The sequence below is a fragment of the Elephantulus edwardii genome, unplaced genomic scaffold (genome assembly GCF_000299155.1).
Source record: "Elephantulus edwardii isolate Elephantulus edwardi_28Jun2011 unplaced genomic scaffold, EleEdw1.0 scaffold00197, whole genome shotgun sequence".
Classification (NCBI taxonomy): Eukaryota; Metazoa; Chordata; class Mammalia; order Macroscelidea; family Macroscelididae; genus Elephantulus; species Elephantulus edwardii.
The window spans coordinates 2697467-2724442 of record NW_006399947.1 but is presented as its reverse complement, the minus strand read 5'-3'; the positions used below and the strand labels follow the sequence as shown (position 1 = coordinate 2724442).

Below are 26976 nucleotides of genomic sequence, written 5' to 3'. Positions count from 1 at the left end.
AAACTGTGGTATAGTCACACAATGGCATATTACACAGCTATGAAAAAACAGTGAATTCATAAAACATAACACAGATGGATGAGCCTTGAGGACATTAAGCTGAGTGAAATATCTTCATCACAAAAGGACAAATACTGTGCAACACTGCTGTTACAAAACGGGATTGATGTGGGTGCTTGGGAGGAAAGTAGGAAAAGAGTGGATAGATGATGAACATTGCATTGGAACAGACGAGAGCAACAACTGTCTGAAAGTGATATATTGTGTGTATGACAGCAATCTGAAACAAGAGGTGCATTGCAAAGTGGACTAGGGGAGGAGGAAGGAAAATGTGTAACAGTGAATGCATTAAATTAAGGACAAATACTGTATAAGACCGTTCTTGTAGAAATAGATAAGTAGTAAAATGTGTCTGAGGACCTAAGGGGGAGAGGGAAGCAGGGGCTGACGATAGGTGGGAGGGGGAGAATCACAAGGTCGCACAGTCTGATGGGTGGAGGGAGGAGTGAGTTGAGGAAATGGGAAAAATATGGTGTAAAAAACAAGGTATACGAATTTTGTAAGTAAACCAATATAAAATAAAAATGTTTAAAAATCAGAATAAACAACAAATGGAAAGAATGTTGAATATACGTGTGGCTAAATCTAAGAAGAATGGAAATCCCAGAACACCTGATTGATGTGGGACCTATACTTGGACCAGGAGGCAGTCGTCAGAACTCAACAAGGAAACACTTCATTGTTTGAAATCAGGAAAGGTGTAAGGCAGGGATGTATTTTGTCTCCATACCTTTTCAATCTTTATGCAGAACAGATCATCTGGGATGCTGGGCTCTATGAGGAGGAATGTGGCATCAGGATTGGGGGGAAGATTCATCAACAACCTGTATTATATAGGTGGCACAACCTTGCTTGCTGAAACTGAAAAGGATCTGAAGTGCTTTCTGCAAAAGGTCAAGGGCTGTAGTTTTCAATATGATTAAAGCTCAACATCAAGAAGACAAAGATTCTCAACATTGTGCCAATTAGCAGCATCATGATAGATGGTGAAGAGATTGAGATTGTTAACAGCTTCAACTTGCTTCGCTCCACAATCAACACTTTTGGTACCAGCAGTCAGGAAATCAAAAGATGAATTACAATGCGAACGTCTGCTGTCAGGGACCTCTTCAGAGTACTGAAGAGCAATAGTGTCAGTCTGGAGACTAATGTGTGCCTGATCTAGGCCATGGTCTTTGCAATTACTTGCTATGCATCAAAGAGCTGGACAATGACTAAGGATGAAGAAGAAGAATCAATGTCTTTGAATTGTGGTCCTGGAGAAGAATATTGAATATACCATAGACTGCTAGGAGAACAAACACATTCATCCTGGAGAGGGTGAAACCAGTCTACTCCTTGGAGGCAAGGATTCTTTAGCTCCGTCTGACATACTTTGGGCATGTTGCATGGAGGGACCAGTCCTTGGAGAGGGACGTCATGCTTGGAAGGGTGCAAGGACAGTGCAGGGGAGGAAGAACCTAGATGAGATGGATTGATTCATTGACTAGGATAATGGGGCTAGGTGTGTCAGAGACGATGAAATTGGTCAAGATAGAGCAAAGTTCAGGGCTTTTGTACATAGAGTCACAAGTGACTTGGCCGCACATCACAACAACAACCCAAAGAACAAGCAAGTAGACTTTGCAATAAGTACAGTCAGAATACTCTTTAGAAGTGAGGATGACCAGGCTGCATCTCACATACTTAATGCGTACTTATCAAAAGAAGGACATCGTGCTTGGTTTGATTGTTGTTGAGTGACAGAGCTGGAACCAACCCATAGCTGACCCTCCAGCGGGTTTTCAGAGTTAGTTAATCACATGGGAGGAGATTGCCCGTCCTTCTCCCACAGAGCAACTAACTGGTAGCCTCTAACCACATGCCTTCAGGATGGCAGCACAGCTTCTTGCCACTAAGCCACCAGAGCTCTCTATAGTAGAAGGTCAGAAAAGCAAAAGGAAAACCCTCAATGAGATAGATTTACAGTGACTGCAGTAACAGCTTAAGCATAGTGTAGATTATGAGGTGGCACAGCATTGGGCAGGGTGTAGTCATGGATAAAATAAAGCTCTCTACTTGTGTTGGAGAAGAGTGCTGTGTATCCCATAGACTGCCCACGGGACAAATAAGTATGTCTTGAGAAGCAAGGATGATGAAACTTCACCTCACTTACTTTGGGCATGTTGTTAGGAAAGACCAGTCCTTAGGAAAAGACGTCATGCTAGGACAAGTGCAGTAAAAGAGACGGAAACAACAAAATGGGCCAATACCGTGACTGTAGCCATGGGCTTCAGAATATTAGAGATGATGAGCACGGCCCAGGATAGGACAGAGTTCAGACCCGTTACTCATTGGGTCTTTATCAACACGAAGGCGCCTAACAACAACAGCACTCTTCAGGAATCTTATAGTAAGTGTTGAGTTTCCCTGGAGCACTTGTTAAATGTAAAAAAAGAAAATAAAATGCCTGGACTCCTTCCCAGTGATTCTGAGTCCTTAAATCAGGAAAGGCTCAAGTAGCTTTCCTGGGAAGTTCTGATGCATGTGATCACCTGGTCCCCTATATGAGAAACCATGAACTATATACATTAGCAAAGGGCTGGATCCCATTTGGAACAATTTGATGGCTTACCCTACTAACCACCTTCAGTCTGGGCTGTCCATTAGGGTGGGTGAGAGCTGGGAGAATAGCCTAGAAGGAATTCCAGGACTGGAGTGTGAAATCTGGAGCCTTACAGACCACTGCAGAGGAGTGGGAACCCCAAGGGGCCTACAAAGAGAGCCAAGGACTGGCCTTTTATAGCATGTAAGGGGGGGGCAATACACGATGACCACATAAACAGAGGACCCAGCAGAATGACGGGCACCTCTGTCTGATAAAAGGATGAGGAATGTGGTTTCATCACGAAGCTAGCTGAAGTAGAGAGTTTGGGGACATTTTCTAAAAAGGCTGTGCATGTCAGTCATGGGGCTATTGGGTGGTCACAGTGGCCTGAGTAGGAGCTGGGGAGACAGAGTGGACAGATAGACACATCTGTGCTCACTTTTGAACACACCCACTCTCACCCCCCACTAGTACGGGACCCAGGACAAAAGTATACTGGCTATAGTTCGTGATTCTGCAGGTTGGTGGCAGCTCTTGACTCAGGATTAGGAGTGTGGGGGGACATCACCCCTAGTCACTGTGGAGGGTTGAATGGGCTCCCTTGCTGGGAGGAAAACTGCAGGCCTGACTGGTAGGAGGGAGGGCAGTGCTGCTGGCGTTGTTGTCTTCGTTTGCTCCAGACCACCCTTTCAAGGATGTTGAAAAAGTAGCCTCACAGAGATGTTTTTACCAAAGTCTTCCTTGGGCCTTGTGAAGCAGTTCAGGCAAAGAGGGGAAAGAGGGTGCTCCCTGGGCCTGTGGGGCCTCTGGGTGGGTGGTGTGTGCAGGCTGAGGCCTCTGAAGAACCAGCCCCCTGCCCTCCCTCTCTCTTTCCTGTCTTTACATTCTCAAGTTTCCACTTCCTGTTGGTCACTTCGGTTGCATATGGTGTTTCTTCATGTCTTGCTGCTCTTTGTTCTCAGACTGACATGACCCTGCTCGCTGTTTCCCAAGCAGCTGGCGCAGCGCCTCGGTGCTGGGTCTCTGGGGAGGCAGCAGTTGGCAGCAGTGAGGCTATCACAGTGGGAAGGAAGCTGGGAGGCAGAGACCTTAGTGTGGGGGCAAACCCTCGGGCTGCTCATCAAGCGATGTGGTGCTGGCAGGGGTACCACAACCCAGGCCTCTGCGGGCTCCTTCATGGCAGAGGTGCCACAGCTCAGGCTCCAGGATTAACTTGCATTGTGGCCTTGGGTGGTGCTGGTTTCTGCCAACTTCTGGTCTGTGCCAGCTCACCTGACAAGATTGAGTCAGGTAGGAACTAATGGATGTAGAGGTTAATTGAGCTCAGGTGGGTGTGAGGGGGGTGACTGCACGAGAGAGGTGAAATGGGGGCCTTGTGTATGCCAAGAAGCGAGGCTAGAAGGCACATCCCAATGCACACATATCTCCTGGAGGTGGGATTGCTGAGGATTTTCATTTTTGTGCTTATCTTTAGTTTCTAAAATTACTATAGTGTTTAGGCATTTTATAAAATGTTATTTTGGGGAAGAAAATAACCAAACCCAAACTATCCCATGGAGGCCCTGGAACATAATGTTCTGAGCACTGAAGTCAGAGAACCAGTTCAGATCCATCACTGAGTGACCGACCATAAGCAGATTCCTGCACCTCTCTGAACCATCTGTGTCTGTAACAGTGCTACACGTTAACTCCTGTGCTGTGGGCTTCTTAGAAGCATTAAAGCACAATGCCTGGCAAGGGATAAACTTTCATAGTTGTATATTTGAATTCAGAGAAAGGGGATGTGATATTTGGCGAGACCAACATCAAGATTAGCACAGGCAGCTTTAAAAATCCAGCATGGATTCTAGACTCATGTCAAGAATAAAATGGAATTAAGGCTGTACTTTCAGAGTGCGTCCTTTCCACCAGGTGCCTCTGATTGTAGACTCATGCGGGCGCTGATCTGTCTAAGGCAAGGCACCCAGCGCTGGGATGCATGGAGCTTCTGAGCTTGCATCGGGCAGCCCCTGCTGGCAGCGTGGCCATTCTTCCAGGGCATCTCAGCGAAATTCTCACTAGACCTGTAGGCTTTGCATTTTCAGATGCGTAGGCATTAAACTGAGAATTTCACCACAGTCTTGCCTTACAAATGGCTGGACTTGAATTTACCCACATATGGCAGCATGCATATACAGTCACCAGCATCGTGAAACACTCTTATCACAGAGCATACTCTATGAAATGCTGAGAGAAGAGGAAGCCCTCAGAAAGGGAAAGAAGTTTTGTGGCTAAAGAAATAAATTTAACCCAGAGATACTCAAAGCTAAGTAATTTTTTTTTTTTCTGAAGCACATTTTTAGGGCTTCTGTGCTGGTCCCTGGATGGCACAGTTTGTACTTGTTTGCTAACATGAAGGTTGGCAATTTAAACCCATTTAGTGATGATGCTGGAGGGAAAAGGCCTGGTGGTCTGCTTCGAAAGGACCACAGCCATGAGCACTTCCATCCCGTAACACACATGTGGAATAGACCAGCTGGAATAGACTGGACAGCAGTGGGTTTGCCTTCAGTTTTAAGGAGCTAACATAATTCCTTTTAGGAAGGCGCCCTGTAGTATACATTGTTTCCCAACATTGTGTTCTTTTTGTGTCACCACTGACACACCTTGAGATCCTTTGTCCTTAAAATGACTCATGTATAGTTTCTAGTTCATCCTGCAGCTTCTAGTCCTCCATGAACACCGACCTTGCTCCTCCTCGGCCACCGTCTGTGTGTAGCTCAGCTCTCTAAGGTTCTCATGTCTCCCCCTCCAAGATTGTTTGGAATTGCTTATTATGAATAATTTTATACAACTTTTGGTCAGAATTAATTTTTGAGTGTGTCTTTCATGTCAAGTCCTTAGGCCACAAAGTTGTATAATATGAGCCCATTCTCTGTCCTCATGATGTTTGCAATCTACTGAGAAAGGAAGACAATAAAAGTGAAAGAGCAGATGATTAAATAAATAAAAAACTATAGGCACATAGGGAGTGTCTGACAGGAAGCAGACCAGGGAAAACTCTTCAGAAAAATGATGTTCAGGTTGAGACCTGCAGAAGGAGTGGGTTAATAAGGGAACCAGTGAAGCGATTGGAAAATAATGCTGTACAGGACACCAGGTGCTAAAATGAGACCTTCCCTTCTTCTTGCCGAAAGCAAGAAATTTTACAGTGCACAGGACCTTCAGACCCTCTGAGGTTAGCCTCAGGGTGACATCAAAGCCTGTGTGCAGAGCGCACCGTGAGCTATCCCCCCACCTGTCACTGAGGGACTGAGGCTGGCTGTGGGCTCAGTCTGTGTGGGTGCACTTGGGGCCCGCCTGGCCCTTAATCCTCAGAAACCCCTGAGTCCAGCATAGGTGTGAACACTGCCCCTCTGCCAAGTCAATTGCTCAGTGGGTGAGAGGAAGGAGCAGATGATGAGATACTGTTCCACCCTTGCCGCTGAGAATTTTCATAAACCTTCCAGGCTGTACAGAAAGCATGGCTGCAGCCTCTGTCCACACACTGGCCCCCTCTGTCCGTACTGGCCCCCTCTGTCTGTGCTGGCTGCTCCAGACTCTCTGAGGGGCTCTGAGCTGTGAGACATTTGTCTTTGGTCTTTCTCAGCTCCTTCTCCTCCTTCAAAAAATTGTTTCTGCTTGAGAACCCCAGAGACAAGCTCCAGGGCAACAAGGAAGACTGGCCAAATGAGTTAAACCTCTTTTCAGCCACCTCCTCTCCCTCTAGAATGATCCCTCTGGACCCAGAAATACTAACCTTCCTTGAACTGGCGCACTGAGTGAAGGGACCTCTTCAGAGGCTAGTTACTCTGTTGGTTACTCCTGCAGGGAGGGCAGGGGCAAGAACAGGAGAGCCAGAGGGCAAGGAGACCAGGGTGGAGGGAGGAGTCACAGCTAGTGTTTGCCCAGGTCAGTGTGCTGCTGTATTCATTGCAGCACTGCATTCATTCATACATTGATCAAATGTCCTTTAACCTTTAGTGGGCCAAGGAGTCCTGGTGGCTCTGTGGTTAAAGAATTCAGCTGTTAACTGAAGGGTGAATGATTTGAACCTCCGAACAAAAGAAGATGGAAAGAGTATACAGAGTCATTGTACCAAAAGGAATTGGCAGACACAAAAGAATTTAATGAAACAACCCTATGGTGATGAAGGAAGAAGTTCAGACTGCTTTGAAAGAATAAGGCCCCAGGAATAGATGGTATACCAATTGACATATTTCAGCTAACAGATGCTGCCCTAGATGTGCTCACCAAGTTGTGCCAAGAAATCTAGAGAACAACCACTTGGCCAACTGACTGGAAGAGATATTTGTTCCCGTTCCAAAGAAAGCTGATCCCACAGAGTGTGGAAATTATTGAACAATATCATTAATATCATATGCAAGCAAGATTCTGCTGAAGATTATCCAAAAACAACTGGAACAGTATATCAACAGAGAACTACCAGAAGTGCAGGCTGGATTTAGACAGAGTCATGGTACTAGGGATATTGTAGCTAATGTTAGATGGATCTTGGATTAAAGCAAGAACTACCAGAAGAATGTCTGTCTTTGTTTCATTGATTATGCAAAGGCATTTGACTATGTGGATCATAACAAACTGGCTAATTATGAGAAGAATAGGAATCCCAGAACACTTGATCGTTCTAGTGTGAAACCTGTACTTGGACCAAAAGGCAGTCGTCAGAACTGAGTAAGGAAACACTGCATAGTTCAAAATTGGGAAGGGTGTACACCAGGGATGTATTCTATATCCATACCTTTTCAATATTTATGCAGAACAGATTATCTGGGAGGCTGGGCTCTATGAGGAGGACTGTGACATCAGGATTAGAGGAAGACTCATTAACAATCTGCGTTATACAGATGACACAACCCTACTAACTGAAACTGAGGAGGACCTGAATGAAGTGTTTGCTGTGGAAGTTCATAGACTGCAGTCTTCAGTAATAGATTGAAGCTCAATGTCAAGAAAACAAAGATTCTCACTACTGGGTCAGTTGGGAGCATCATGATGGGTAGTGAAGAGATTGAGATTGTTCACAGATTTAGTTTGCTTGGCTCCACAGTCGACACTCTTGGCACCAGCAGCCAGGAAATTAAAAGACATACTGCGATGGGAAAGTATGCAGTACTGAAGTGAAATGATGTGGAGATTAAGGTGTGCCTGATACATGCTACAATCTTTGCAATCACTTGCTGTGCTTTGGAGAGCTGGAAAATGACTAGGGATGATAGATGGAGAATTGATGCCTTTGAGCTGTGGTGTTGGAGAAGAGTATTGAATATACCATGGACTGCTAAGAAAACAAACAGATTCATCCTGGAGAGGGTTAAACCAGGCTGCTCCTTGGAGGCAAGGATTCTGGAGCTTCATCTGACATATTTAGGACATGTTGCAAGGAGGGACCAGTACTTGGAGAGGGACGTCATGCTTGGGAGGGTGGAAGGACAACATAGGAGAGGAAGACCCTCGATGAGATGAATTGATTCCATCACTGGGATAATTGGGGTAGGTGTGTCAGAGATGGTGAGATTGGCATAGGATAGGACTGAGTTTAGGGCTGTTGTACATAGGGTCGCTATGAGTCGCAGGCAACTTGATAGTGCATAACAACAACAACTACAGAGTGAGAGAAAGCTGAGACAGTCTACATCTGTCACGATTTATCACCTTGACACCTCTATGGGCAGGTATGCTGTGTCCTGCAGAGTTTCCCTGAGTCAGAATCAGGGCGGTGGGTTTAGGTTCCAATTGTTCATATCCTGGAAATTGGAATACAGTGGAAATGAAACGAGAGATGTGCTCCTATCTTTATGGAGATCCTGTTCTGGGGGCTCATCAGTGAGCGCGGGAAAAGATTCATAAACGGTGACTGCTATTTTGCTGGGCTCAGTGAAGGAAGCACACAGGAGTGGCACCTGGCCTTACCACCATGAACCTCTCTGCAGCCACTAAACGCTCCTTCCAGTGCTCATCTGAAGGGGGAGAGGGGCGCAGTTAGAGACTTGTTGGTGTTTGCTGCCATTCAGTTGGCTGTCAGCTCCCAGTAACCCCAGGAAATGCTATGTGATTGTAGATATCAGACCATTATGATCATTGGCTCATTTCTAAAGGAGATAACTGGGTTTTTCTTCCTCAAAACTCCAAAACTTACAGCCATTAAGTCATTAAGCCATTAAGAACCAACTCATAACTGCCACTCCAGTATTCCACCGTTTGTTGTTTGTTTTGTTTTTTTAAAATATATTTTATACTGGTTTACTTACAAAGTGTGCATATGTTGTTTTTCACACCAGGTCTTTCCCATTTCCTTTACACACCCCTCCCTCCACCCATCATATTGTTTACCCTGTGATTAACCCCCTACTCCTTCACCCATCCTCACTCCTCTGCTCCCATCCTCACCCGCTTGGATCCTTGTACATGCTCTGCAATAATGGTCTTATACAGTAACTGTGCTTATGGTTAGTTCACTCAGCATAATGCTCTCCAGTCCCTCCCAAGTTAAGTAGTGATCTACAAAATCATTGCTCCCACATGCTGCATAGTATTCCATTGTGTGGATGTACCATGATTTATCAGTCCATGCTACTGAGCATGATGTCCTTCTCCAAGGTCTGTCTCCTGACAGTATGTGAGATAGAGTTCCAAAATCCTTGCCTTCAAGGAGCAACCTGATTTCACCCTTTGCCGTATAGACCTGTTTTTTCTTTTGGCAGTCCATCATATGGTCAATACCCTTCTCTAGGACCACAGCTCAGACGCATTGATTGTTCTTCTGTCATTCTCAACCAGTGTCTAGCTCCCAGATACAGAGCAAGCAGTTGAGAAGACCATGACCTGGATCAGGCATACCTTTGTCTCTAGACTGACATCGCTATTCTTTAGGACTTTAAAGAGGTCCCTAACAGCAGTTTTCCCTGGTGTCTTTCGATTTTCTGACTGCTGGTGCCCAGGATATTAGATGTGGATTCATGTAAGAGGAAGTTGTTAACAACTTCAAACTTTTCTCTATCACGATACTGCCCGTTGGCCGAGGGGTGAGGATTTTTAGACTAGATAAATAAGAGCACACTTAGACCATTAGAAACAGCACTGGAGATTGAGCCCTTATATTAGAAGACCCCAAAAATGAGAAGGCGTAGATGAAAACACCCACTAATAATTGGAATGTGGGACATTCCTATGAATGTAGGAAAATTGGACAAAAACATTTAAAAATTGTTAAAAAGAAATAGAACACATATATATTGACATACTAGGTGTTAGCAAGCTGAATTGACATTAGCCACTTTTAATCCAACAATCATATGATCTACTATGCTGAGAATGAAAAAGCGAAGAAAAATGGGGTTGCATTAGCAGTACAGTGTGAAGGGGAGATGCCTGGAATTAAGACGTTGGAAGGACCACACTCCTTGTGCAGGCTCTAGGGGAAGAACTTTACTTGACTCTTCTGATTTTGGCAGACTTTGGCACTCCTTGGCCAGTTCAGCCTCTGTTGTCACACGATGTGCCTCTGTGTGTGTCTCTCTTTGCTCAGACTTCCCTCTCTGTTCTCTTATAAACACTCTGACCATTGAATTTAGAGCCCAGTCAAACCAGTTCAACCTCATTTGAAGAATTTTATTACATCTGCAAAGACCCTATTTCTAAATACAGTTTGTGTTTACAGGTTTTGGGGTGGGAACATGAACGTGTCTTTTTTGGGAGAACACAAGTCAACCTCATTCACCTTTCTCCTTTCTTTTAATAACTGGAAAGACAATAATTGAAATAATAGCACTGTTGTATAGTGAACTTGGAAAAAATCCAGACAGTGTAGAAAATGGGAAGATAAAAATCACAGACAACCCCCAGTCTTTGAGATGACTGCTAGCATTTTGATGTGTACCTTCTAGTTCTTCTTTTGTAACCTGTAGTTTTTATTGAAAACAACAGTAAACCGTGATCACAAAGGCAGGCTTTTATAAGGTGGGGTGGTTTTTTGGTATGGGTTTGTGGGGGTTATTTTGCCAACCTCATCACAGTCATGCCCTACCCTACCTCCACCCCACCCCCTGATCACGCCCTGCCCTTCTGTGCATTTCTAGAGACACCTGTATTGAGGCGGCCCCTGTCTAGCTTAGGTGATAAAGGAGCAGCAGCTGGCAAGCCTGGGGAGAAGAGAGGACTTGTCAGAAAGCCTTTTCCCACCCTCCTCCCCCTTCATCTCCATCCTCCTTATCCCCTGCCTCCCCCTCCGGCAGTCTCTCTGCTGGTCCCTCTGATGCTGCCTCAGCCCTGCTAGCACACCGAGTGGAAGGTCACCCGGCCTGGTGGGGTTCCTGCCTGCCTGCCCCGCCTCTGAATGCTTGCCAAGTGCCTGCCTGATCCAAGTGCAGAGGAGCAGGCTGCCCTTTTGTTTGCTGATAGGAGGCTGCGCTGCAGCAAGGAGCAGGGCTGTCTCAGCCTTCCAGCACACTAGGCTCAAGAGTGCTTGGGAGGAAATGTGGCTCCTTAGAGCAAAGCCTCTGTAATGAATGCCTCTCCCTCCACCTCAGTCCAGTTAGGCATAGAATCAGCTGGACTCTCCAGCTAAACAGAACAGGCACACGGGAGTCCCACATGGCTGGTTATGTCCCACAGAATGAGTATTCTGTGGTGATGCAAAGAAGGTGAGTCTCAGAGCTGCCAATTCCAGTTCATTTAGGGACTCTGTGGAGGGCTTGTGGGGACCCTTGAATGCAAGGTAGAGCAGCTCCGTAGGGTTTTCAAGGCTGTGACCTTTCAAGGCAGACAGATCATCACACTATCATACATACTAGGTCTGTATGCTCAGGCACTTATATGTGTGTTTGAGTAACCACCTCACTTTAGTAACCACCTCACTGCAACTAACAATAGCAGCAAAGTGAATAGGTGAGTTAACCCTAAAGCACCTCAGAAGAAGGGCCTGGCAATCTTTTGAAAGTCAGCCATCGAAACCAGACAGAACACAGTTCTGCTCTGACACAAGGGATCACCAATAGGCAGAGGCAAAACAGCTAGAGATCTGGGACAGAGTATATGCTGCTAACCAGTTTTCCTGTCCTGTAAAAGCACTCCAGCCTCGGTTGTAAACCTTCAAGTAGAAAGTTGTATCATGGTGCTCATGGCAGGTTCCTCAGGCAAAAAGCCTTTGGCAGAGTCAGAACAAGGTTTTGGCTATCTCAACTTTTCTCTGAAGGTTGGTTACCCGGTTTAAGAAGAAGGCCACTGATGCTGAATGAGTGCTTTACATTCCCAGATATTCCACATTTATGCGGTGTGATTCCATTTTTAAGATGAAGACACTGAAGTTTACAGTTCACAGACCTATGCCTGGGAAATAGTAGAGATGAGGTTTCAAGCAGAACCAACTGACTCCTCAGCCTGTGCCAGACTCAGTATGCTTGGGAAGATGAAGGGGATAGTAAAGGAGAGGAAGACCCTCAACCAGTTGTATTGACACAGTGACTGCAGCAATGGGCTCAAGTGTGTCAGAGACTGTGAGGATGGCACAGGACAAGACAGGGCTGCTATGTATCATACTCAGTTTGGTGAAGTGAATTTCTACCAAGATTAAATGAATGTGCAAGGTGCTCTGGTGGCATAGTGAATTAATTGTATTGCTAACCTAGATGTTGATGGTTTGGATTCACCTGCTACTCCAAGAAAGGAAGCTGAGACAGTTTCCTGTAAAGATTTATGGCTTTGAAAATACAATTAAGGATTGCTTCTTGTTATATGCCATCGAGTAGCCTGCGACCTATAACAACACTGTGTGCAGCATCTCTGAAGCCTGCCCTGTCGTGAGCCAGTCTCACTAATTCTCACACACCAATCCCCATTGCCCCAGTTACTATATCAATTCATCTCATCCGGCATCTCCCTCTGCTGCACTGTCCCTCCACCCCTCAAATCTACTCCATGGCAGTGGATTTGGTTTTGTTTAGTTGGTATGCAGTGACTTCAATTTCATTTCTCCTATCATGTTAGTATCTTTTCATGTATTTTTTTGACCGTTTGTCTTCTTTGAAGAAATATCTATCGAATCTTTTGTCTATTCTAAACTGGATTGTTTGTCTTTTTATTGTTGGATTATAAGACTGTATAATAAACTCCTGTCCTAAGTCAGTTTATTTTTCTTATGTTACTTCTGCTTTTGGAGTAATACATAAGAAATGCTGCTTAATGCAAAGTCACAAAAAAACTTAATTCTGTTTTCAAAGCATTTTAGTTTTAACTCTTACATTTAGACCTGCATCTGTCTTATGCAAGGTTATATCTCTGAAATTTTGTTCTTGTTAGATGATGTTGCGTTGACTTTGACTCACAGCAAACCGATGAACAAATCTGATCCCTGCTCAATCTAGTGTCGTTCTCACCACCTCTGACATATTTGGGTCCATTTTGCAGTCACTGTTGAAGTTCTTCTTCTCTTATACTCACCCTTCACTTTGCAAATGTGATGGGCTTCTCCAAGAGCAGACCCCTCCTAACAACATGCCCAACATATGTGAGATGCTGTTTGCCTCCAAGAAGCACTTTGGTTTTATTTTCACCAAGAAAGACCTGTTTGTAGTTTTCTCCAACACCACAACTCAGATTCTTCTGTCATTCTTAGTCATTGTCCAGCTTTTAGCTGCATAGCAAGCAATTTGGAAGGCCATTGCTTGAATCAGATACAACTTAGACTTTAAACTGACATCATTGTTCTTTTGTACTCTGGACACATCCCTGTCAGCAGACTTTCCCAATGTGACTGACTCATCTTTTGATTTCTTGACTTCTGATACCAAAGATGTTGATAGAGAATCTTCTGCTAATCCTTTTTTCTGCATTCTTTTTTGTAAAGCCCAACTTCTTGAATTAATAGGTATAGAGAAAGGATACAGCCAAGATACCTACCTTTCTGGCAGATGCACACTTTTAAACCATACAGTGTTCCCTTGCTCTGGTTGAACAAGGCTCTTGGTCTAGCTGCAGGTTTTGTGTAGTCATAATTAAATTTTCTGGAATTCCTATTCTCAGTTTTAGCCATAGTTTATTATGATCCATGTAGTCAGATAATCAATAAAACCCAAATAGACCTTCTTCTGGTATTCTCTGTTTTCAGCCAGGATCCATTTGACATCAGCAGTGATATCCTTGGTGCTATGACCTCTTCTAAATCCAGCTTCAACTTCAGGCACTTCTCTGTCAATATACCATTATTAGCCATTTTTTGATGACCTTTAGCAATATTTTGCTTGTGTGTAATATTAATTATATTGGTCAGTAAAAAGAACAAATGAAGAGAAAGGGAATTCTGCTGGAAAATTGAACGTAACTCTGGCAGTCATGAAGGATGTTGTGGATAACTCCTTTCTCCTATCATTTTAGATAACATGTATTTCCCCAGCAGTCTTCTGAGATTGCTGTTATTACCATATTACAGATGAGAGAACTCATCTGTAATTAACTTTTAACAAAACTATTAAATAAATAAATTGCTGAAGACCACAGAGATCCTAAACAGGGCTTGGTATCCAAGTTTTCTTTTATTTGTTATCCTCCCCACACTAACCAAATGACTGAGGAAGATTGTGTCATCTGCATAATGCAGGTTGTTGATAAGTCTCTTCCAATCCTGATGCCATATTCTTCTTCATAGAGCCCAGCTTCTTAAGTGGTTTGTTCAGTGTGCAAATTGAATAGGTATGGGGGAAAGGATCCAGCCCTGACGCTCACCATTTTTTATTTTTTAAACCGTGCAGGGTACCCTTGTCCTATTTGGACACTAGCCTCCTGGTCTAGGTCTAGATATAGGTTTCACAAGAGCATAATTAAGCGTTCTGGGGTTCCATTCTTTTTCTAAAATGTTAGCCACAATTTCAAATGCCTTTACTTTGTTGAGAAAACATGAATAAATGGTTTTCTGGTATTCTCTGCTTTCAGCCAAAATCTGACATCAGCAGGGACATCTCTAATGTTTGGGTTTCTAGAATAACGACTAGTATATTGAAGGTGACTTATTGAGTGAAATGAATGAACTCTTGAATGAGTGAGTAAATGAATAAAAAAACAAATGATCCCTTTGAGTCCCAAAATTCTTTCTAGTTCAATAAAACTCTAGACTTAAAGACATTATACAAGGGACGGACTTCAGTTTGTTTTACTCTCATCCCTCAGTGAGTCAGCTGTATTAGAGGCTCTCGCAGTTCTTTCTCTGCCAGCTTCTTTCCTGTTTTCTCCTCAATTTTGCTTCTCTTTAATTTCCTATTAGACAAAATGTATCTAAGACATTTCCTTAACAAACAGTGTCTGGTCTATTTCGGTTAGATTGTAAATGTGGTAGATGGTTTGGAACACATTCCATCATAAAATTATTGGCTTGGTTTTTGCTGTTGGTTTTTCTTGTGTTAGAAAAATAAATTCAGATAACATGAAAGTGTGTATTACCAGGTAAAAGTCTTCTTGTCCAGAAAATACTATGATGTCTGCATCTTACCTTCAAAATAAAGTGTGTGTGCATTCACGCGTATATACATTTATGTGTGCACGGACACAGAGAGACCAAGAAAGACAAAGCTGACAATTGGAGATCTAGGCAAAGGATCTTAGGAGTTTCTTTTGCTATTATTTCCAGCTTTATTTAGATTAATTTTTTTCTAAACTATCTATCACTATCCCACTTACAGAGAATTAAGCTGTGAATTTGAGAGGTTAATATGGGCTAGGTTCTTTGCATCCAGTGTTTATGTAGTTATTGGTTACCAAAGGTGAGGAGGCCCTGGGCAGTGTATATAGTTAACTGGTAACCAATAAGTTGGAGGTTTGTGTTCACCAGGAGATGCCACAGAAGAAAGGTCTGGCAATCTACTCCTTAAAAATCAGCCGCTGAACACCCCATGAAGTACAGTTCTTCTGTGACACACAAGGGGCCACCGTGGGCTGACGTGAGTTGTTATGAAGGCAACTGATGTTGTTAGTGGTGGTCACACAGCATACCTCTGAACTCTGGACAGTTGGCTTCTTCAGAGCCCATTCTGTCATCAAGAAACATGTTGCTATTGTTGTTATGTGCTGTCAAGTCGCCTGCGACTCATAGCGACACAATGTACAGCAGCCCTAAGCCCTGCTGTATCCCGTGCCAATCTTATTGTCTCTGACACACGTAACTCGATTACCCCGGACACTGAATACAATCCATCTCATCAAGGGTCTTCCCCTCTTGCACTGTCCTTCCACCTTCCTAAGCATGACGTCCCACTCCGAGGACTGGTCCCTCCTTGCTACATGTCCAAAGTATGTCAGACAAAGCTTAAGAATCCTTGCATCCAAGGAGTAGCCTGGTTTAACCCTCTCTAGGACGAATCTGTTTGTTCTCCTAGAAGTCCAAGGTATATTCAATACTCTTCTCCAGCACCAGAGCATCAATTCTCCTTCTATCCCCCCTAGTCATTGACTGGATTTCTGGTGCATAGCAAGTAATTGCAAAGATTATAGCCTGGATCACGTGCACCTTAGTCTCCAGACTGGCATCATTGCTCTCCAGTACTTTGGAGTAGGTTCTTGTATTCTCCTGGGATGCCTTAACAAAATACAAGAAATTAAGTTGCTTAAAAGAAATTAATCCTTTCCTGGTTCTGGAGACTACAAGCTTGAAATCAAGGTGGTGGCAGAGTGATACCCTCTTGAGAGAAGAATCTAGAGAAGCATCTCCTAGCTCCCAGTGTTGCCTGGATTTCTTGACTTGTTGATGCATCCCTGCATTCTCTGCCTCCATCTACATCTGATGTTCTCCTCTCTTTGTGTCTCTGTGTTCCTGTCCTCCTTAAGAACACCTGTCATTAGATTTAGGGCCGGTGAGCTTGACCAATTACATCTGCAAAGACTTTCTTTCCAGATACAATTGTGTACATAGGTACCGAAGGTTAGATTTCAGCGAATCATTTTAGAAGACACAGTTCAACCACAGCAATTCCTGATCACTTCAGAAGCCTGGTGAAGGTGTTTGGGAGTTAGCTGTGTACTTAAAGGTGATTGGGAGATAGTTCAGGAGTTTTCTAGAATAGTGTTTTATAAATCCTATTATAAAACCTGGTGATTTGAGAGCCCAGAAGAGTCTGGAGGGGTTCGTTGCCTATTAACCAGCCAGCAGGGAGCTCTGGTGGCCTGGTCCATGGGGAGTTGTGTTGCGAATCCACAGGCCACTCTAGCAGTTCTAATTCCACTAGCCACTCCATGGCAGGAAGATTAATAGTCCCTCTCTTGCTATTTACAGACTCAGAAAGTCCCTAGAGGATGAGCTGTGAGTCAGTTCTGACTTGATGGCCACAAGTTGTTAACTAGTCAGTAGGCACACTCCGGTGTTGCGCTCTCTTGGGAAACCCAGCACTCTCAGGAGGCAGAGCTGACACCCCCTCATCTGTCCCACCTGTCCTCCAGGAACTGAAGCTGCCCGCCTTCCGAGCCCACTCTCCGCTCCTGAAGAGCCGCCGGTTCTTTGTGGATGTATTGACCCTGCTGAGTAGCCATTGCCAGCTGTGCCCCACAGCCCGGCACCTGGCAGTCTACCTGCTGGACCACTTCATGGATCGTTACAATATCTCCACCTCCAAGCACCTGTACACTGTGGCGGTCTCCTGCCTCCTGCTTGCAAGTAAGTGGAAATCCCATCTGTCTCCTTCCCTTTAGAATGTCAGGTTCTCCAGAATCTTTTTCTATTTTCATGGTCTTTCTGTATCATTTATATTCATTCTTAGCAATATGTGAACTGTATTAACTAATTTTTTTTTTAGCATCTACAATGCTCCAGGCTAAGGGTTAAGGATTTTAAGCAGCACTATATTGATTAATCCACACAGTGACTAACTCTAGGAGATAAGTGTACCCCATTTTACCAAGATACATAGATGTCTTGAGGTCACCCAGCAACTAGGTGACAGAGATAAGATTGGGGCCCAAGACTACATGATGCCAGATCCCTATTTCCTGGCGTAGGGGTTCTGAATGTGATGAGAGGAGAACTTTCTGTAAGAGTTTAGAAACGAGAGTACTTGACTTGGGATCAGACCTGGGCATCATTGTCATGAAAAACACAGGAGGTCTTTGACCATCCATCTGCTTGATTACTACGCTAATCTTGTGCATCTCTGCTCCTTACCATCCTCCCTGTGGACAACTGGGCTTCATTTCTGGAGCACCGGAGGAAGGAGAGTCAAGCATGGGAGGATGAAGTACAATGTATTACTGACTGCCTCTGTGAACAACTGCTTTCTTGCTATGAGGCCTGAAGAGCCAGACAGTGCCCTGTTACTGTTACAGATTCTTGTGCTTGGGTTTATTGGGTTATTTTTTTCAAAAATTCTATAGAGGAATTCTGATCAAAAGAGGAAAAAATATGCAAAACCGAAGGTCAAATTCTCAGAATTCGGTATTTCTGGAACCATAGAGACTTGGTTACCCCAAAAATACTGGACTGAGATTGTATGTGAAGTTTAAACCAGAAATGTTCCCTGAAGTCTTCTTAAAACCAGATAACAAGTAGTTTCGCTTAACCAGTGAAGAGTCAGCCTTGAGCATTGTGCTTATTTAAGATCAATCTAGACGGAATCAAATTGACAACAGAAACGTGAGTGATTAGATCAGAAGCTTAGGGGACAATGCGTTTATGTTCTTAGAGGAGGAATCATTTGGAAAAGGATGGTGGGAATGGTTTCACAACTTGAAGAATGTAGTAAGTGTACTGAGTTGTACATTTATAAACTATTGAATTGGTATTCAATGAATCATTCCTCCTGTACTTTACCAACACTTTTCAGATAAAGACAGAAGACATTTCTATACCCTCAAGGTCTGCCCCTGGGCCTGATCCTCTGTCTTATTCACTCCCTGGGTTCCAGGCACACTGGCCAAGCCCCCTCCTGTTTCAGAATTTTGCACACACTGTCCCTTCCTGCTTCCCTTGCCCTGATCAAACAATACTTAAACCCTGCATCCTTCTGAAAGCCTGCACACGGACCTGGACAAACGTATTCGTTGTTATGTGCCACTGAGTTGCTTGCGACTCTTAGTGACCCTATGTACAACAGCCCTAAATCCTGCCCTTTCCTGTGCCAACTTTACTGTCTCTGACACACCTATCCTCATTATCCCAGTCACTGCATCAGTCCATCTCATTGAGTGTCTTCCTCTCTTGCACTGTTCCTCCACCCTTACAAGCATAATATCCCTATCCAAGATTGGTCCCTCCTTGGAACATGCCCAAAGTATGTCAGACGGAGCCTCAGAATTCTTGCCTCCAAGGAGCTTGGTTCCACCTTGCCCAGGATGAACCTGTTTGTTTTCCTTGCAGTCCATGGTATGTGTATTCAACACTCTTCTCCAGTACCACAGCTCAAAGGCATCATTTCTCCTTCTATCATCCCTAGTCATTGTCCAGCTTTCTGATGCATAGCAAGCAATTGTGAAGACTATGATCTGGATCAGGCGCACCTTAGTCTCCAGATTGGAGTTGCTCTTCAGTACTCTGAAATGGTCTCTGACAATAGACTTTCCCAATAGAGTTTGTGTTTTGGTTTCCTGGCTGCTGGTACTGAGAGTGTTATTGTGGAGCCAAGTGAACTAAAGCTGTTAACAATCTCAATCTCTTCACCATCTATCATAATGCTGCCATTCAGCCCAGTGTTGAGACTATTTGTTGTCTTGATGTTGAGCTTCTATCGATATTGAAGGCTGCAGTCCATTATGTTCCACAGCAAGTGCTTCAGGTCCTCCTCAGGTTTAGCAGGCAAAGTTGTATCATCTGTATAACGCAGGTTGTTGATGTGCCTTCCTCCAATCCTGATGCCACATTCCTCCTCATACAGCCCAGCTTTCCGGATGATCTGTTCTACATCTGGATTGTAAAGGCATGGAGATAGGACACATTCCTGGCATATATCCTGGGCAGATAGTGTTTCCCTAATCCACAGTCTCATGGCTTTGTATGTCACCTCCCTGCCTAGACAGTTCTAAGGAGAACGGGGCACCTGAGACATAGTGACTTCAAAAACTACTTGTGGAATAAATAAAATGTGTAGAGTTAGTCTTCACAGCTTGCTTTCTACACAGTTCCACTTTGTCCTTAAAAGAGAGGTCGAATGCCCCACATGTCTGGTACTTAAGGCATTGGCTGCAGTCATGGAATTTCTCTTATATATAGTGTTTTATCCTTAAAAATCAATCCATTGTATCCTTATCCACTACTGATAAGAGTGCAAAATGCTGTAACTACTGTGGAAAATAGTGTGGTGGTTCACCAAGACATAAACAATAGAACTACCATATAATCTAGCAGTTTCACTCCTAGGTGCAAATTCAAACATGAGAAATCAAAGACTCAAAAGCTTGTACACACATCAGCACTGCTCAAAGTATCCAAGAGATAGAAACAACCTAAATGTCCATTGCAGATGAGCTGACAAAAAAATGTGCTATGAAATGTAACACTATTTAGCCAGTAGGAAGCTCTGGTGACCTGTTGGGGAAGGAGTTGTGCTGTCAATCCAATGACAGGTGGTTTGAATCCACCAGCCACTCCTTGAGAGAAAGATGGGCAACCTCCTTTTATGTAATTTATAGCCTCCAAAAATCCTCCAAAAACTGTGGAGTCAGCTATGAGTTGGTTCCCCCAGGACAACAATGAGAGACAAAGAGCAAGAGATGCAGCCAGAAGGAGAAAGGAAGTCTTGATACCTGCTCCAATGTGGATAGAAACTGTGTTTGAGTGTGTTGTAGCTATGGACGGTGCATGAACCACTGAAACTATTACTCTGAGATAATATTTAAACCTTAGATCAAAAATGACCCCTGAAATCACATTAAAACTTCGTTTTAATTATCCAAAAACTAAGAATCATCTAGCTTAATTAGCAAAAGAGGTTTGCCTTGAGCGTTATACTCTCTTAAAAAGAGTATATAAGAACCTACTTAGGATTAAATGGAAAACAGTAACAGCAATATTATAGAGGAATTTCATCAGAGGCAATGAGTTTATGTTAACGAGGGAGGAAAAATTCAGAAAAGGAGATTGAAAATGGTTTACACAATTCAAGGAATATCGTTTATGTCACTGGATTGTGTATACAGAAACTTTTCAATTGATGTGTCTTTTACTACATATATTCCCAATGTCGAATTAAGTACTCTTTTTTGAAAAAGAATTCAGTATGTTTCCTTAAGAAAATATTGCCAAATTCCTTGTTTCCTTCTTTTTCAAATTTAGCCTCTAAGTCATTGCTCATGCTGGCCTCCCCTGCGGGCAGAGAGTGCCTCAGCCTCCTTGCACCCCAAAGGCTGCTCTCTCTAGGAAATCGTCCTTGGCCTATTGTTCCATCAGAAGTCGTTTCTTGCCTTTGTCATTTAATTTTTATTTCTTATAATCCCTCGTTTTATTTTCTTTTAAGTTTTTAAAAATTTTTGTACAGTTCGTTCCTATAATAAGCTCTTTAAAAAAAACAACCACAAAGCAAAAAGCTTATTGTCCCAACCTCACTAACCACCAATCTCCTTTTGTCTTTTATGTATTCCTGGTATTTCACATAAACTTTTGGGCCTTTTATGTCTAATTTATTTCATTTCTAATGTTTTTAGTTTTGGTTTTCTGTTATGAGTTATTTCTTTTTTCATTTTTATTTTACATTGGTGTGCATACAAAATTCTTATACGTTGTGATTCACACTATCCTTAGTTCACATTGTGTTTCATACAGTCATTCCTTTGTGTTTTGTAAAATTAATAACCATTAAATTATGCCCACAATTATCCCATCTTTTTAGATTCCCCCACTGGATCTTTTCTATTTCCTTTACCTGCCCCCTCCACCCACCACATTGTTTGACCCCGTGATGTCCCCTCCTCGCCCATCCTCACCCCTCTGTTCCCACTCCTTACCCTCCCCTTGGGTCCCTAAACATGTCTTAATAGTTATCATTCTGTTTTTACAATAATCATCTTATGCAGTATTTGTCCTTATGAGACTGGGTTAGTTCACTCAGCACAATGTTCTCCAGTCTCTCCCACTATGCAGTTGTTGCTGTTGTGTACTGGAGAGTCAGAACCAACCCATAGCTGACCCTCTGGTGGGTTTTCAGAGGCAGTTAATCGTATGGGAGGAGATTGCCCTCCTCCTGTCCTTCTCCTGCAGAACAGCTGGTGGCCTTGAACTTGCCTTTGGGGATTGCAGCACAGCTTTTTGCCACTAGGCCACCAGAGCTCCCTTGGTTGTATAGTAGTTTTCAAAATTGTTGCTCCTGAATGCTGCAAAGTATTCCACTGTGTGAATGTACCACAATTTCACAACCCATTATATTGTGGTTGGACATTTTAGGCTGTTTCTGTTTTTGCGATCGTGAATAATGCCGCTATGAACATTGGTATACAAAATCTCCGTTTGTGTCTCTGTTCTAATTTTCTTGGAGTATATTCCTAGCAGTGGAATAGCTGGGTCACATGGAATTTCTGTGTTCAGCCTTTTGAGGAAACGCCAAACTGCTTTCCAGAGTGGTTCTACCATTTTACAATCTCACAAATAGTGTATGAGAGTTCCTATCTCTCTGCAACCTCTCCAGTATTTATTACTTGTCCTGTTAAACTTTGCCACTGCTTCTGAGGTGAGATAGTATCTCATTGTGGTATTGGTTTGCATCTCTCTTATTGCCAGCGACTTTGAGCATTTCTTCATATATCTGTTGGCCGTCTGAATGTCTTCCCCTGTTAAAAGTCTTCCCATGTCTTTTGCCTATTTTATAATTGGATTATCAGTCTTTTTCTTGTGGAGACCCTGTGTTGTTGTTGTGAGGTGCTGTCGAGTCGTAGACGACTCATAGCGACCCTATGAATGAATGAAAGACCTGAGCACTGTTCATACAGTTTCTGGAGGTAAGCCATTTTGGAAGTGGATGCTACTCCTGCTTCCAAGCTTGTTTTAATCGGAAGTGCCACCAAACACTGTCTGCCATGGGTAACCATCATCACATTTGGCACATCAGTGTCACAGTGTTTAGACGAGTTACCTCTGTACAGCAATGCACAGACCAGTGCTATACCACTTAGGAAAATGTTTGACAAAAACAGTTTGAACCAGGCCTGAAAGCCACAGATTAAAATCACCTACCTTGGGCTTGGAAGCATAATGTTCTGTCCACTAGGCCAACGTAGCTCTCTCTATGTTGTCGTTGTTATTGTTGTTAGGTGCCGTCGAGTCGTAGATGACTCGGTATTCTGTAACCTTTTGTTATGGGACCCTTTTTTGAGATGATGTTGTTAAATGTTTTTTCACAGTCAGTAGATTTTCTTTTTCTACCCTGGGAAATCCTAAAGATTAAATCCCTGTGTACATCAGAAACTTTTTCTGCTTCTAATGTTTTATGAGTAATATTTTCCAGCTTCGTTTGAGTCATAGTATATAGGTGAATTTCATTTCTTTTTACATAATAATATTTAATAAGACTAGTAATCTTATATTTTATTAATATATGGCATTTTGTTTATATTGGTGATGGTCATTTAGATGGTTTCTCCTGTTAAGCTATTGTGAGTAGTATTGCTGTGAACATTGAGGCATAATGATGTGTTTTATTGGCTTTTTTGAAAAATTAAAGCAAATTTTATAGTCCCCTGCACAAGTACATTCTTTTTGATCATGTTAGTCCTCGTCTTTAAGCATCACTGATGCTGCAGTAAAATGGCACACTTTTCTCCTGTGACTTGACCTCCTCTTTGCTGCTGCCGAGGAAACTCTGGGGCCGATTTACCCAGGCATTGCATCTTTGGATTTCATCTTGTTTTCTACACTGTCCCTTTCCACCTACATTGTTTATCATCACCTTGGATCCATGGATTTCCAGCCTCCCAGTTTTTAACTTTACCATGGGCCAACTGTCTTGCTGCAGGCCTGCCTCGGCTGTGGCATAATCCCAGGTCAACATCCAGTTCCTTTTCCTCTTGGGAAGAGAGTTGGAGAGCTGCAGAGCTTACAAGGCATTCATGTCAGCAGAGGATGAGATGGGCATCGCATTTCAGGCAGCCCGGGAGGACCGTGCACTGTGGCCTTTGGCCTGCCGCCATCTGTGATCTGCAGGCTGCATCGAGACCTTCTTGAGGAGACAGGGGAGTTATATTTCCATGGGGCCACTGTGCTCTCCCGAGTGTCTTGTCTGGGAGCAGAATGTGAAGCACACACTGGAGACTTCTTTGTCACACTGCCACCATGGCGGAGGGAAGGTCAGTCAGACCCACTGACTGACGACACACAACACTGAAGGCAGCAGCCCGCCCCCCTCGCCGGTGGCACCAGCCATATGCTCCAGAAGCTTAAGGAAAGAAACATTCTCTGGCGGTATGAAAGCCCATTCATCCTGTCTCTATCTCTCCAGCGCATTGTCTGTGCAGGGGAGTCACCTTGCCTGAGAGAATTTTGAGTTCTGCTAATTCAGTGTGTAATCATTCCCAGAGGAGACATACAGGTGCTTCTTGCCTCATTTGCCAGTTCTCACATTTTTAAAGCTGCTTCTCAATACACGTCTCCAAATATCCTCCTGCCATCATTCCAAGGTGGGCATGTGGAGGAGCAACTCTTTTTTTCTATTGCTGTGTAATATTGTTTGTATCTCCTGCCTTAGTACATGGTTGTTTAAAAACAAAAACTACTGCTGTGGAGTCAAGGCTGGCTCACAGCAGCCTTCCATTGGGATTCCAGGGCTGTGAATCTGTAGGAGAGAGGACAGCCCATCTTTCTCCCTCAGAATGATTGGTAGAGTACAACTGCTCACCTTCTGGATAGCAGAGACAATAAGTTTGGGTCAAGATAGAGCAGGGTTCAGAGCTGTTGTACATAGGGTTGCTGTGAGTCACAGGCAACCTGACGGCACATAACAACAACAATAACATGTATACACTGCACCACTAGAGTTCTCTCAAAGTTGTTTCAAATACAAAAGCTCCCACTCTTTGCCATCAACTTGGAAACTATTACATGACATGGGAGGGCATTATGTTGAGTGAAATATCTCAGTTACAGAAGGACAAATACTGCATAAGACCAATGTTATAAAATAGGATGGGCATGGGGGTTGGGGAGAAACTAAGAAAAGAGGTGATAAATAATGGATACTGTATTGGAACAGATGAAGGAAAGAACTGCTTAAAAGGAATATATAATTAGGCCTTATTTGTATGACAACAGTCCAGAATAAGAAGTGGACTGCGGGAGGGATGGGGGAAATTATACAACAAGGAAGGAACATTTTTTCCTAAAAAAAGTGCACTGAAGGGGATAAAGAAGAAAATATGCAATGGTGAATGAATGAAAATTCATCTTTCTGTAAACTTCCATTAAAATCACATACAAAGAAAAGGTTGAAAACTACTCATTGCTGACCTTCTCACTGAAGCTTGTCCATCCTTCTCCCGTGGAGCAGCTGGTGGATTCAGAATGTCAGAGAGGAGTGATTTTGGGTTAGTGCAAAGTTGTTTAGCTGCTACCAAATCAGGTCCCAACTTGTGGCAACCCCATGCACAAAGGACAAAAGGCTGCCTGTTCATTCCTGCAACCTCCCTATGGTTTGGTTGCGTATTGTGGACTGTTGTGATCTGTAGCATTTTTTTGTTTTGTGTTATTATTAATACGTGTTTTTGGTGAAGGTTTATGTAGTGAACTAGGTTCCTGTTTGATGTTTTCTGTACATGGTTGTACCATGACATTATTTACATCTTCCACAATGTGTTAACATTCTCTTTAATTGCATTCTGGTGTTGCATTTCCATATGGTTTTTGTTGGCTGATTTCAAGAGGTCAGATCTTTTCTTCCTTAACATAGAGTCATAAAATAAATTCAAACGAGAGCCCCCTCCTCTTTACTCTTTCATCTTTTTTTACGCTATCTCTCTTCTTTACAGCCATCTTCTTCTTAATCTTCAATTTTTTTTTACACTCTATGATTGAAGCTCAAAATCAAGAAGACAAAGATTTTTACCCTGAGCCAATTGGCAGCACCATGATAGATGGAGAAGAGACTAAGGTTGTTAGCAGTTACAGCTTGCTCGGCTCAACAGTTAACACTCTTGGCACCAGCAGTCAGGAAAAGACAAATTGCATTAGGGAAATCTGCTGTCAGAGACCTTACCAAGGTGCTAAAGAGCAACAGTGTCAGTCTAGAGACTACGGTGTGCCTGATTAATGATTTGCACGGTTACTTGCCATGCATCAGAGAGATGGATAATAACTGAGGATGGAAGAAGAAGAATCCATCATCTTTACCACATGGAGTGGCACATGGGTTCAAACCAGTGACCTAAACAGCTGAGCACTTAACCATTGCACAACCAGGGCTTCTTACTCTTTTCATCAGCCAAACCCAAACCAAGCCCTCTTTTTTTTTCTGGCTCGTATCAACCCTAGGACCAAGTTGAACTGCCCCATCAATTTCCCAGACTGTACGTACTTACAGAAGCACAGTGGCACATCTTTCTCCCTCAATTGACTGGTGGGTTTCTTCCTAAAGTCACAGTTTATTCTCACAATTTATGTGTACCCTTCCAGACTCCTGTACATGGGTCTTTTCATAATTGAGAAGATGTTTATTTTGGGGGTTGGAATCTTTGATTATACTCCTATAAACTTTCCAGACAGGTAAATTTTCAGATTCTCTCCTTGTCCTATCCCCCCACTTCCATCCAGTTCCATCGTGCTTTCTCTGCAAATGTCTGTTTTCTTTCGTGGCCACTTCTGCATATAAGTTCTTGTTGTTGTGTACTGTGGAGTCAGAACTAACCCACAGCTGTCCCTCTGGAGGGTTTTCAGAGGCAGTTAATTGCCCAGAAGGAGACTGACCATCCTTCTTCCATGGAGCAGCAGGTGGCCTCGAACCACATGCCTTTGGGATTTGCAGTGGAGCTCCTTGCCACTAGTGTTCACTCTATATAAGCCATATCTGTTTTCATTACATGCCATTGAGTCGATTCCACTCATAGCATGCCCAGGTGACAGGGCAGAAGTGCCCCATAGTGCCTTCTGCACTGTAATCCTCAGAGAAGCAGATTTCCTGCTCTTTCCTCCATGGACCTGCTGGAAGGACTTAAACTGCCAGCCTTTCAGTTAGCAACTGAACACTTAACCGTTGCAACACCAGGCTCCTTTCATATGGTCTACTCACTTATGAAATGAGTTTCAAAGAATAAAAGAAGAATCTTTTCCCCATGCTCCTCTCCAGAAGTTCTGGGAACAGTTTCTTCTGCCATTTTCTAAAATGGATAGCCTTGGGTAGTAGTACAGTTAA

At 43.4% G+C, this 26976-nt stretch overlaps 1 protein-coding gene across 1 annotated transcript in view; it reads left to right on the top strand.

Moving 5' to 3' along the window:
• The window catches only part of CCNJL (cyclin J-like), an 80642-nt gene that overhangs the window by 23228 nt on the left and 30438 nt on the right, over positions 1-26976 (top strand). The window contains exon 3 of the mRNA XM_006897038.1: positions 17105-17318. Within this exon, the coding sequence (XP_006897100.1) occupies positions 17105-17318 (214 nt within the window). The remainder of the gene's footprint in view (positions 1-17104; positions 17319-26976) is intronic.